Source organism: Ascidia mentula, chromosome 2, assembly GCF_947561715.1.
Source record: "Ascidia mentula chromosome 2, kaAscMent1.1, whole genome shotgun sequence".
Lineage (NCBI taxonomy): Eukaryota > Metazoa > Chordata > Ascidiacea > Phlebobranchia > Ascidiidae > Ascidia > Ascidia mentula.
The window spans coordinates 533,721-546,715 of record NC_138567.1 but is presented as its reverse complement, the minus strand read 5'-3'; the positions used below and the strand labels follow the sequence as shown (position 1 = coordinate 546,715).

Sequence of the window (12,995 nt, the reverse complement as noted above, 5' to 3'; positions counted from 1 at the left end):
AAAAGAGGGGATTCACCGTGCTTTGCATTTCGCCGGATGTGGCGCTAAATATATGACGTCACAAGTAACCGCGTAAATTTTGCGTTTATTGCATTCGTGTAGCAATTTTAAAATGCAAATGTAAGTTGATGCCATGCGAAAACGCTATAAAGACGGGATTTCGTACAAGAACCTCCAAGCAGGTCCTAAAACAGGCAAATATAACGTTCTATGGGTATCTTCAGTTACTGTGTTGTTGAACACAAAAAGTGCAAAAATGTCTGAAAATCTGAATACGAGTTAGGAAAGGGGTTGGGATCATTAGACTTTCCCCAACAATTACTTGTTGCTAATTCTCGTGGCGAGAAAGAAATCCCGGAGCCGGCAACGAAATGAAAAAAGTATTATTGCAATAACTATTAAGAAAGTAACAAAAGTGACGTCACACAGCATGTACCTGGCAGGAGTTACGTCACGCACTCTTAGTATGAGTTAACACGGATTTCAACTTCTGGCCAGGGCGTTGTTTTTTATGATGGAGAAATCTTTATGAAACGATGACAGTTATAACGACCGCTAAACACGTCGTAACATCCGATGAAAAACACGAGGCTTGAAATTGTCACTGAGGTTTAGCAACAAAGGGAGCGGTGCCGGTGACGCGAAACACGAACCTTGTAAACCAGCATAATTAATGGAGATCTCGAAACTTTGTTCGTCATATCAGTTACTAACCGCGTTTTCGTTTGTGTGCCATTGAAACAGACACAAAGAAGTGAATTAATGCTCTGAACATGTCGTGAATTACGTTACAACAGTGAACAACATTTAATTTGTGGTATCTTTCGGTCGATCCGTTGGTTACCCTATGCTGAGTACCAAACAACAGAGACGAACCACCGTGGAGCGCACTGTGGCCAAACAACTGTTTGGGATCCAATTCAATTTGCAGGTTTCCAATTTTAAAGCGTAATTTTCCAAGCCTTTTATACAAAACCAGTACTGCCAGTAATTTTGTTTCACGAATTGAACGTAAGTTGCGTTGCTGTTGCTACCAGTCATATTGTATTTACATTTAATCTGTTCTTAGACAAAGACAATATGATATTCGGTCACAATATATTTCAGACGCTAAACACAATTTTATAAACGTCAAACATATTTTCGTACAAGAAAAATATGCCCGGTTATGCTTTAGTGTTTACAATATGTACGAACGCAAGAACCAACTTTTGACCTAATAGATTTTCATCAATCAACTGAACTTCCTTCCTTTGTTGCCAAAAGTTAAACAGCGTGGTTGACGACTTTGTACAGCAAAACCCCTCCCTTAACTAGGGTCGTGGTTGTTTGCTGTGGATGGGTGGGGGAAGTTATAGAGAAGCAAACCCAACCAACTTTAATCGAGTTTTAAAGAGAAACTTTTAGTATAAATGGAAGGAAGTTGTATAAGCAGGCGCGCAATAATTTGTTTGTCGCCCCAGAGCAGGATATCATTATCAGATCACATTACTTATATTTCCTCCGTGTGTCGTAACGACAAAAACAAACGTTTTATATTTCGTTTTAATAAAATTTTCTTGTTGGTTGCATTTAAATGGCGAAATCGGTTGAAGTTCAGTTTGTGGCTCTGCCATTTGTTTGTCATGCGATGATATTGGCTTCACAGAGTTGCGCGTGACCTGCGCCTACGTGATGTCTTCAGCTTGTTACTCTTGTTGCCCGTGACTTAAACTATTGAGGTGATTACCCAGGATCGTATAGAACGTTGCATAAAGTTTGCAGGCACAAGTGTTAAGTTTGTTGTGTTGGGATTCATGATGCGCTAAGGCAGGTTTGACAGCAAGAAACAGGGCCAGCCAATTTTCCAGGTCTTTTTTAATTGAATCCACAAAATTAAAACTTAACGCTTGTTCAACTGCATGCCGCGTTTAAACTTTTCCTATTAAAATTCGATTAATTTGTTGGCAGGGACAGGGGGTGGATTACCCAGAGTTGGTCGGTGGTCCACAATATTGACAGCATAGTGAGTTACTTACATCAGATAAAAAGTGCCGATGTTGACTGGAGACCTAAAGTATCATGTGATGGTTAAACATACAAGTTTTTGTTTCCAACAGTTTAAAAGATATTGAACATTTTGATAGAACTGTGCCTACCATGAATGTAAAGAAGGTCGTTGCTGGATTCGTTTTTGCTCTGCTTGTGACAGAAGGTCAGTGGTTGTTCACTCATGACCTGGGAATTACTTAAAGTGTAGAATATTCTGGTCATGTTCCTTTAACTTCAGTGCCATCTGCTGTCGTTAAAACGAATAATTCAAGTTTAACATTTCTATTGTAAATAAGGTTTAAACGTGTTTTCATGTTGAGTGCATATGCAACACGTTTGTGTGTCATAACATAACGATAACACACACATTCTAGACCACAATTTTCTGCATCCAATATTGTCGGTCCCTGAAACAAGCATTTTCATTGGCAGGTTGTTCGATCAAGTGCTACATGTGCAATTATTCGTCCAACGATAAAACGTTGTCAGGATGTTACGGACCAAGTGTCAGCAACAATTTCCTGACAAACTGCTCAGTGAATACAACAGGTTGCTACGTAACCACCACTTTTATTTCTGGTGAGTTAGTATTGCCGGTATGCACAACAACACATACACATTGCCAGAACATACATTTTGCCCTATGGGCGTTGTTAGTGGATGAAGAAATGCAACAGCAAAATCTATGAACGTTTGAAAAACAACACGACAAAATTCATCCCTGCATTAGACCAAACTTTTTAGGTGAAATCGTTTCGATGCGTAAATAAAAATGTTTGAGTGCTTCAAAATATTATTTGGAGGTTGTATGCTCGGACAATCTGCTACAAATTTCAATCGAAACTCGTAAATATAAGCAATTAACAACTCTAATTCAAGCAACCAAAGGATTTCATTGAGCTATAGTTCAAAACAAATTGGTAATTTAGGAGAAAAGTTTTTATATTTTTTCATAGGTACGAGTTCTCCCGACATAAAAAAAATATCCCTGGGCTGTGGGACGAAAATGAAAGGATGCAGAAAAAGTCAATTATTCGGAGTCGAATCAGAAACATGCTCTAAGTCGTGTTACACAGGTGGGATTTGTAATATAGGAGGTTACTGTTCATGACTCGTATTATATTTTCCTATATTTTGGGTATGTTAGTCTTAATGTGTGCTGTTGATTCCAACCATTACGACTACTTTTATTTGAATTGTTGCTTTTAGAATACTGAGGATGCCGCATAGGCGAAATATATTTTTTTAAAAAAATCCTGGTTGGACGATTAAGTAGAAATCTAGGCCAGTCCTAGTTATCACTTTTTGAAAGAAATTTAGTGTTTTTATCCCAAAACCATCCCAAGTTGTCAATGGGAGATCTGCGCTTTTTATAAACGTTTCTAGATGTGAATTAGATGCTACATTACGTATAGTTATTACGTAATGTATGTTGGTAATTTTTACCATAAAGTTGTTTTTTTATAAACATTTTTATATCCCTATATTTTGTGGCGCAGATGGTTGCAACATCACAAACGGATCAAGAAAAGTTTCAACGAACAAATTCCTCCTCGTAACTAGTTTCGTAACATTACTAATTTCACTCATCTCTGGTTAAAATACACGGTATTCGTGGAAATGTATTCAAGGTTTAAACAGACATTGAGTAATCATTGTTAAATGTGTCAATATGAAGCTGTATTGTAGTTATATTTCTGCAAATTATTTTGAATGTTTTAATGTGTACATTTTTCCAATGCATTTGTAGTTTATGGTGTGTGTGTGTACAAACAGTTATGTGTGTAAAAATAACATTATAACATCCTCCATATGGCCTCCATTTTATTCCAAATATTGAGGTATTTGTGAGGGGATGCGGTCATGTGACAATTGATATGAGTATTTTGACAACGCGCTGTGGTGTGTTTTGTTGGAGCGAACATATATTTTACTCAACACTGTTCTTTACCGCCATCATGTGTCTTTATTACTGCAACTTTTGGCCGCTAGACGACAGAAGTGAGTCGGTCGATGGTTTTTTCCGCTGCAGTGTAGAAAGGGCAGACCAACAACAAAATTTTTGATAAACACGGAGTCCTTCCCTTAATTCAGACCCAACCATTGGTTCAAATGAGGTCATTTTTTCAACTGGACGCTCGAGGTGACAACGATTTCTCCGTTTGAATCGAACGATTGTTGCGAAATAACTGCTTTCATTGAAGCGTTTAGCGGAAATAAAGAGGTAGAAGTGGATAGTTTGCTTGTGGCAGTTGTGATGTGAAAGGTACGGGAATAGTAAATTGCTATCTAAAAATTATCCAGTGTCTGCTACCAGTATATCCAGTATAACGCTATTGATGTAACAGCAGTTTGTTAAATTAAAAATCCGCAGAAATTCCAACTTGTTTTCTTAGGCTTTCCCAAATATAAATCGAGGTGGGTATGTTATTCACTTCACGTATTACTTTATCTTGCTGGTTAGGCGAAGATGTACATGTGACGATATACATGTGACGATATACAAGTGACGATATACATGTGACGATATACATGTGACGATATACATGTGACGATATACATGTGGCGATATACATGTGACGATACACATGTGGCGATATACATGTGACGATATACATGTGACGATATACATGTGACGATACACATGTGACGATATACATGTGGCGATATACATGTGGCGATATACATGTGACGATATACATGTGGCGATATACATGTGACGATACACATGTGACGATATACATGTGACGATATACATGTGACGATATACATGTGACGATATACATGTGGCGATATACATGTGACGATACACATGTGGCGATATACATGTGACGATATACATGTGGCGATATACATGTGGCGATATACATGTGACGATATACATGTGGCGATATACATGTGACGATACACATGTGACGATATACATGTGACGATATACATGTGACGATATACATGTGACGATATACGTGTGACGATATACATGTGGCGATATACATGTGACGATATACATGTGACGATATACATGTGACGATATACATGTGACGATATACATGTGACGATATACATGTGACGATATACATGTGACGATATACATGTGGCGACATGCATGTGACGTAAGATTGGGAAGCCGCGGAAAAAGCAAATTGGCAAATATGGGACGTTCCCTAAAAAGTTTTGGAAACCCTGAAATAATGGAGACAGGATTTATTTAATAAACTGCAGAATATTCAGGAAACCCCAAACATCGCACGTGACCTTATCAGGGGCGTCACGGTTCGCTGCTCGCTTTGTTCGTTTCCGGCAGCAGTTTCCCGGGGCAACTAAAAATAGCACGTGATTGTCACGAAATCTTGCGACGCGTTTTTACCCCCGACAACGTTCGGAACTAATCAGGTGGAACGGTTAACATTCAATTATAAAAGGAATTTTGCCTCCTTCATAACTTATCACGAGCACCTGTTGCATTCAAAACAACAGATTTGTTCGTTTCAAACCAAACAACGCTACCTCCGTGCTCTTTAAAACCGTCTTGAATACATCAGGTATGCCAACCTTCAAACAGTTGCATGCACAGCGTAAATCCCAACGAACACAAGATGTTAGTTTTGTTTATTCAAGGGAAATATCAGACGAGGTATTTTCAACTTTATAGCAGATACGCACAGAACACAGGATACAATTTGGAATAGGTCATTCGAGTGCGTTGCAAGGAATGATCCGCGATCGAGTGCGGTTTAAAATAGATCGAGTTTCCTTCCTTGGCCCTGGGTGAAATTCCCAGGTAACTATACAAGCTCCCATGTTAAATGAAGCGGAAAGTTGGGAGCAATTCTCGTTGAATAGACGGTGGTTGCTGTAGAATCGGGGAAACCCATCAGGGTTCCCGCAGAACGGGATGTCAGACATTTGCATTGAAGTCTGGCTGCAAAGAAATAAGTTTTTTACCAAAAAATTTATTCGACTTAATTTAGTTTCAGGAAGGAGCGCTTTATACAAATGAGATATTGAGTTTAAATCGTAAATCTGTCAAAAAGTTGCTACGACGAGTGACATCGTTGCCATTCAGCAAACATTCTTCTGTGGGGGATGAAGAATCTGTAAAAGATAAAGATGAGTTAAATCCAACGTTACAACGCCGCCATACACGAGAAATTCAGATAATAGTTGGGACGCGAGAACAACACAGATCTTAGGTTGAAGGAAGTTTATTGTTGAGAATTGGGGGAATTCAAATCAATGCGAGGTTCCCTTTATAAAGTCAATGGCATGAAGGAGACATTGGATGAACTTCAACAGAGACTACAGCGGCCCGATATAAATTCAACATTCAATCGGCAGTTTTGTGACAAACCGATGGAAGCCATTGAGTTGCAGGTTTCAATGTTAGGTTGGCTGTACTTCCTGCGGCCTTTTATTACTTCTACCTAACATGCAATACTCACAGTCATTGTCTCTTTACAGGCATACACAACATTGACGTCACAGTTGCTACCATGTACGTCACTATGACGTTTATTGGAACCCAGGGAATCTTCGTTTGCATCAGTTACGTCATACTGAGTCGTGACGTTCGTCCGCAATGTGATGACAGAAATTATCCTGAGCGTTATAGTCTCTACTGGTACGGACCGGATGCAGGGAACGGGGATCCCATCCAGCTTAACACTTACATGGAGACAATCGAATAACTGAAAACTATGGTGGGGGAAATAAAGATTAAAGCAAACCGCTCATGCGTGACAAATTTCAAAGTTTGAAAAACTTTAGATCCAATATTGAAGTTTAATGAAGCTTTTTATTGCAAAAATTTTTAGAACAACACCTTTCAAAATTGAGGTCGCACAAATTTATGACACGTTATAGATTGCATGACACAATATTAGTGTTTGTGTAACCCTGGTTTAAAGTCGGCCGCAATCGTTTTTTACCTGCGTTTTCTGCCTTCAAAATTCCATGCCTTGAAATGCGTTCAATCGCTTTTACGTCGATTTATTTGGTTTGTTTTATTGCATTTTCTATTATTGTATTTGGTTTCCGTGTAATCTATGAACTGTAAAAAATTCGATTTTAAAAATTAAAAAAAAGCCCAAAAAATATTATCAAAAAAAAAATAAAATTACAAAACGACAAAAACACATATATATCATGGAGAATGTACCGTCACGTTTTTCTTTAACTTGTAATAGTTGTTTTTCATGTCAACATGTAGAACATTCCTCCGACCCTCATTTGCATTGCACTGAGTTTGTCGTGCTTTGCTGGCTGCTACGTTTCTAGAAGTCATGAATCGCGACCCCCTCTCAAAAGTGAGTTTCATTTTTCCATTTTCCATTCACAATTTAGCGACGAAACAACCTCCCAACATCTGCTTTTAGTTGAAATTAACCTACTACAAGTTACTCAAACATATTCAGTATGAGAAGTAAGCTGTATCATGCATTGTCCTTGTGTTGTACCAGTTTCTTGATTGTGTTTCCCTTCCATTGTCGTTACATGCGCGCCACTTGTAATATATTTCCACCTGTGTTTCGTACGTTCGGTCGTTTAAATCCATTTTAGTTCGGAAATAACAAAAAAATTTAAAAGACGAACGAGTTGTATTTAACATGACGTCATGCTGCGTTGCTGTTTTTCTGTGTAACGCGGTTTTGTCTGACGGTTTTTTGCTTGCTATAAACGTCTGCATTACCCGGACTTTCCGTTGTTTCACTTCTCGCGATATATCAATATTTGATTTCTATGATTAAGTCTAACCAGAGTTTTCGAAAGTGTGTCCTGCGGAACCTTGAGCAAATATAAAAGATTCTGTTGACCACAATCTGGTCTTAAGTAAAAGTTTAAGTTTACTTTCTGACGTTCTGGGGGTTTCTTTTCAACTTATATAACCACTCAGAGTTCCGCTGATATCAAAGTTTTGGGAAACACTGGTTTAATCCATTTTCTTGTGTTCTGTTTCAGTGTTTCACTTTGCCTGAATGTTGGTTGCACATTTTGAATATTGGTTTGACGTAATTTTCATTTACTGTAAATGTTTCCTTCATGTGAATAGTGGGTTCGGTTATTACGTTCAGCATGTGACGTTAATTTGATTTGCAAACGTTTGCTGTTAAGCCATTACTTAAACTTTGTGCTTAAAACAGTAAATTTCCCAAAGTCCACCAGGCTTATTATAAATAATTGTTGCCTTCAAAACAATAAATTTTTGTGACATTGCTGAGTATTTCGTAACAACAACTTCAAAAAGTTTGTTTGTGTCGTTTACTGCCGGGGAAATACTTCAACGTAATCCACGAACAGTTACGGAAATACCAGTTGTCGATTTAAATGTTGATCATAAGATGTTTGCCCGCAATTACACGACAAGCTGATGTTACTTTATTCGACATGGTTAAAATAAAACAACGCTAACCTAAGCTGTGGGGTTTGCACCGCTGATGACGTTTGGCTTAAAGACAGACGCAAAACGGTGGTGACTCGCGGCAACGTAACACCTCTGCGCATTGTGGTAATTTGCCTTTTTCATGATTTGCTTATTCAAACTATCTGTATAAGGCTCAGTGTGCATTGCCCTTGTTTACATAGAATTATTACATAAGGGGATTCACCATGTTTTGCATTTCGCTGGATGTGGTGCTAAATATATGACGTCACAAGTAACCCCGTGATTTTTGCGTTTATTGCATTCGTGTAGCAATTTTAAAATGCAAATGTAAGTTGATGCCATGCGAAAACGCTATAAAGACGGGATTTCGCACAAGAAGCTCAAAGCAGGTCCTATAACAGGCAAATATAACGTTCTATGGGTATCTTCAGTTCCTGTGTTGTTGAACACAAAAAGTGCAAAAATGTCTGAAAATCTGAATACGAGTTAGGAAAAGAGTTGGGATCATTAGACTTTCCCTAACAATTACTTGTTGCTAATTCTCGTGGTGAGAAAGAAATCCCGGAGCCGGCAACGAAATGAAAAAAGTATTATTGCAATAACTATTAAGAAAGTAACAGAAGTGACGTCACACAGCATGTACCTGGCAGGAGTTACGTCATGCACTCTTAGTATGAATTAACACGGATTTCAACTTCTGGCCAGTGCGTTGTTTTTTATGATAGAGAAATCTTAATGAAACGATGACAGTTATAACGACCGCTAAACACGTCGTAACATCCGATGAAAAACACGAGGCTTGAAATTGTCACTGAGGTTTAGCAACGAAGGGAGCGGTGCCGGTGACGCGAAACACGAACCTTGTAAACCAGCATAATTAATGGAGATCTCGAAACTTTGTTCGTCATATCAGTTTCTTACCGTGTTTTCGTTTGTGTGCCATTCAAACAGACACAAAGAAGTGAATTAATGCTCTGAACATGTCGTGAATTACGTTACAACAGTGAACAACATTTAATTTGTGGTATCTTTCGGTCGATCCGTTGGTTACCCTATGCTGAGTACCAAACAGCAGAGACGAACCACCGTGGAGCCCACTGTGGCCAAACAACTGTTTGGGATTCAATTCAATTTGCAGGTTTCCAATTTTAAAGCGTAATTTTCCAAGCCTTTTGTACAAAACCAGTACTGCCAGTAATTATGTTGCACGAATTGAACGTAAGTTGCGTTGCTGTTGCTGCCAGGCGTATTGTATTTACATTTAATCTGTTCTTCTGGCACAATTAAACGCATAATTTTGTTTCGCCTGCTATCCAGGCTTTACCAGGGTAAGACAAAATAATATTTGGTCACAATATGTTTCAGACGCTAAACACAATTTTATAAACGTCAAACATATTTTCGTACAAGAAAAAAATACCCGGTTATGCTTTAGTGTTTACAGTACGAACGCAAGAACCAACTTTTGACGTAATACATTTTCATCAATCAACTGCACTTCCTTCCTTTGTTGCCAAAAGTTAAACAGCGTGGTTGCCGACTTTGTACAGCAAAACCCCTCCCTTTACTAGGGTCGTGGTTGTTTTCTGTGGATGGGTGGGGGAAGTTATAGAGAAGCAAACCCAACCAACTTTAAGCGAGTTTTAAAGAGAAACTTTTAGTATAAATGGAAGGAAGTTGTATAAGCAGGCGCGCAATAATTTGTTTGTCGCCCCAGAGCAGGATATCATTATCAGATCACATTACTTATATTGCTCCGTGTGTCGTAACGACAAAGACAAACGTTTCAAATTTCGTTTTAATAAAATTCTTGTTGGTTGCATTTGAATGGCGAAATCGGTTGAAGTTCAGTTTGTGGCTCTGCCAATCGTTTGTCATGCGATGATATTGGCTTCAAAGAGTTGCGCGTGACCTGCGCCTACGTGATGTCTTTAGCTTGTTGCCCGTGACTTAAACTATTGAGGTGATTACCCAGAACCCTATAGAACGTTGTATAAAGTTTGCAAACACCAATGTTAAGTATATTGTGTTGGGATTAATGATGCGCTAAGGCAAGTTTGACAGCAAGAAACAGGGCCAGGCAATTTTCCAGGTCTTTTGTAATTGAATCCACAAAATTAAAACTAAACGCTTGTTCAACTGCATGCGGCGTTTCAACTTTTCCTATTAAAATCTGATTAATTTGTTGGCAGGGACAGGGGGTGGATTACGCAGAGTTGGTCGGTGGTCAACAATATTGACAGCATAGTGATTTACTTACGTCAGATAAAAAGTGCCGATGTTGACTGGAGACCCAAAGTATCATGTGATGGTTAAACATACAAGTTTTGTTTCCAACAGTTTGAAAGATATTGAACATTTTGATAGAACTGTGCCCACCATGAATGTGAAGAAGGTCGTTGCTGGATTCGTTTTTGCTCTGCTTGTGACAGAAGGTCAGTGGTTGTTCACTCATGACCTGGGAATTACTTAAAGTGTAAAATATTCTGGTCATGTTCCTTTAACTTCTGTGCCATCTGCTGTCGTCAAAACGAATAATTTAATTTTAACATTTCTATTGTAAATAAGGTTTAAACGTGTTTTCATGTTGAGTGCATATGCAACACGTTTGTGTGTCATAACATAACGATAACACACACATTCTAGACCACAATTTTCTGCATCCAATATTGTCGGTCCCTGAAACAAGCATTTCCATTGGCAGGTTGTTCGATCAAGTGCTACATGTGCAATTATTCGTCCAACGATAAAACGTTGTCAGGATGTTACGGACCAAGTGTCAGCAACAATTTCCTGACAAACTGCTCAGTGAATATAACAGGTTGCTACGTAACCACCACTTTTATTTCTGGTGAGTTAGTATTACCGGTATGCACAACAACACATACACACTGCCCGCTGTAATAAGGGAACATACATTTTGCCCTATGGGCGTTGTTAGTGGATGAAGAAATGCAACAGCAAAATCTATGAACGTCTAAAAAACAACAAGACAAGATTCATCCCTGCATTAGACCAATCTTTTTAGGTGAAATCGTTTCGATGCGTAAATAAAAATGTTTGAGTGCTTCAAAATATTATTTGGAGGTTGTATGCTCGGACAATCTGCTACAAATTTTAATCGAAACTCGTAAAAATAAGCAATTAACAACTCTAATTCAAGTAACCAAAGGATTTCATTGAGCTCTAGTTCAAAACAAATTGGTAATTTAGGAGAAAAGAAGTTTTAATATTTTATATAACAGGTGCGAGTTCTCCCGACATAAAAAAGATAACGCGGGGCTGTGGGACGAAGATGGAAGAATGCAGAAAAAGTCAAATATTCGGAGTCGAATCAGAAACATGCTCTAAGTCGTGTTACACAGGTGGGATTTGTAATATAGAAGGTTACTGTTCATGACTCGTATTATATTTTCCTATATTTTGGGTATGTTAGTCTTAATGTGTGCTGTTGATTCCAATCATTACGACTACTTTTATTTTATTTATTGCTTTTAGAATACTGAGGATGCCGCATAGGCGAAATATATTTATTTAAAAAAACATCTTGGTTGGATAAATAAGTAGCAATCTAGGCCAGTCCTAGTTATCACTTTTTGAAAGAATATTAACGCTTTTATCCCAAAACCAATCCAAGTTGTCAATGGGAGATCTGCGCTTTTTATAAACATTTCTATATGTGAACTAGATGCTACATTACGTATAGTTATTACGTAATGTCTGTTGGTAATTTTTACCATAAAGTTGTTTTTTATAAACATTTTTACATCCCTATATTTTGTGGCGCAGATGGTTGCAACATCACAAACGGATCGAGAAAAGTTTCAACGAACAAATTCCTCCTCGCAACTACTTTCGTAACATTACTAAAATCACTCATCTCTGGTTAAATACACGGTATTCGTGGGAATGTATTCATGGTTTAAACAGACATTGAGTAATCATTGTTAAATGTGTCAATATGAAGCTGTATTGTAGTTATATTTCTGCAAAACATTTCAAATGTTTTAATGTGTACATTTTTCCAATGCATTTGTAGTTTATGGTGTGTGTGTGTACAAACAGTTATGTGTGTAAAGATAATATTACAACATCCTCCATGTGGTCCCCGTTTTATTCCAAATATTGAGGTATTTGTGAGGGGATGCGTTCATGTGACAATTGATATGAGTATTTTGACAACGCGCCGTGGTGTGTTTTGTTGGAGCGAACATATATTTTACTCAACACTGTTCTTTACCGCCATCATGTGTCTTTATTACTGCAACTTTTGGCCGCTAGACGACAGAAGTGAGTCGGTCGATAGTTTTTTCCGCTGCAGTGTAGAAAGGGCTGCGACCAACAACAAAATTTTTGATAAACACGGAGTCCTTCCCTCAATTCGGACCCAACCATTGGTTCAAATGAGGTCATTTTTTCAACTGGACGCTCGAGGTGACAACGATTTTTCCGTTTGAATCGAACGATTGTTGTGAAATAACTGCTTTCATTGAAGCGTTTAGCGGAAATAAAGAGGTAGAAGTGGATAGTTTGCTTGTGGCAGTTGTGATGTGAAAGGTACGGGAATAGTAAATTGCTATCT

General features: G+C 38.2%; 2 protein-coding genes across 2 annotated transcripts; both read left to right on the top strand.

The window, feature by feature from the left end:
• Window positions 1-1,645: 1,645 nt before the first annotated feature.
• LOC145889765 (uncharacterized) lies at window positions 1,646-12,834 on the top strand. Its single transcript, XM_082980795.1, has 5 exons — window positions 1,646-1,721; window positions 10,606-10,848; window positions 11,118-11,264; window positions 11,659-11,778; window positions 12,203-12,834. The coding sequence occupies exons 2-5, from the start codon at window positions 10,692-10,694 to the stop codon at window positions 12,301-12,303; spliced, it is 525 nt and encodes a 174-aa protein (XP_082836921.1). The 5' UTR covers window positions 1,646-1,721; window positions 10,606-10,691; the 3' UTR covers window positions 12,304-12,834.
• Window positions 2,104-3,640, top strand: LOC145890556 (uncharacterized). The gene is made up of 4 exons (XM_082981664.1): window positions 2,104-2,194; window positions 2,464-2,610; window positions 2,988-3,107; window positions 3,531-3,640. The coding sequence occupies exons 1-4, from the start codon at window positions 2,140-2,142 to the stop codon at window positions 3,629-3,631; spliced, it is 423 nt and encodes a 140-aa protein (XP_082837790.1). The 5' UTR covers window positions 2,104-2,139; the 3' UTR covers window positions 3,632-3,640.
• Window positions 12,835-12,995: the final 161 nt, after the last annotated feature.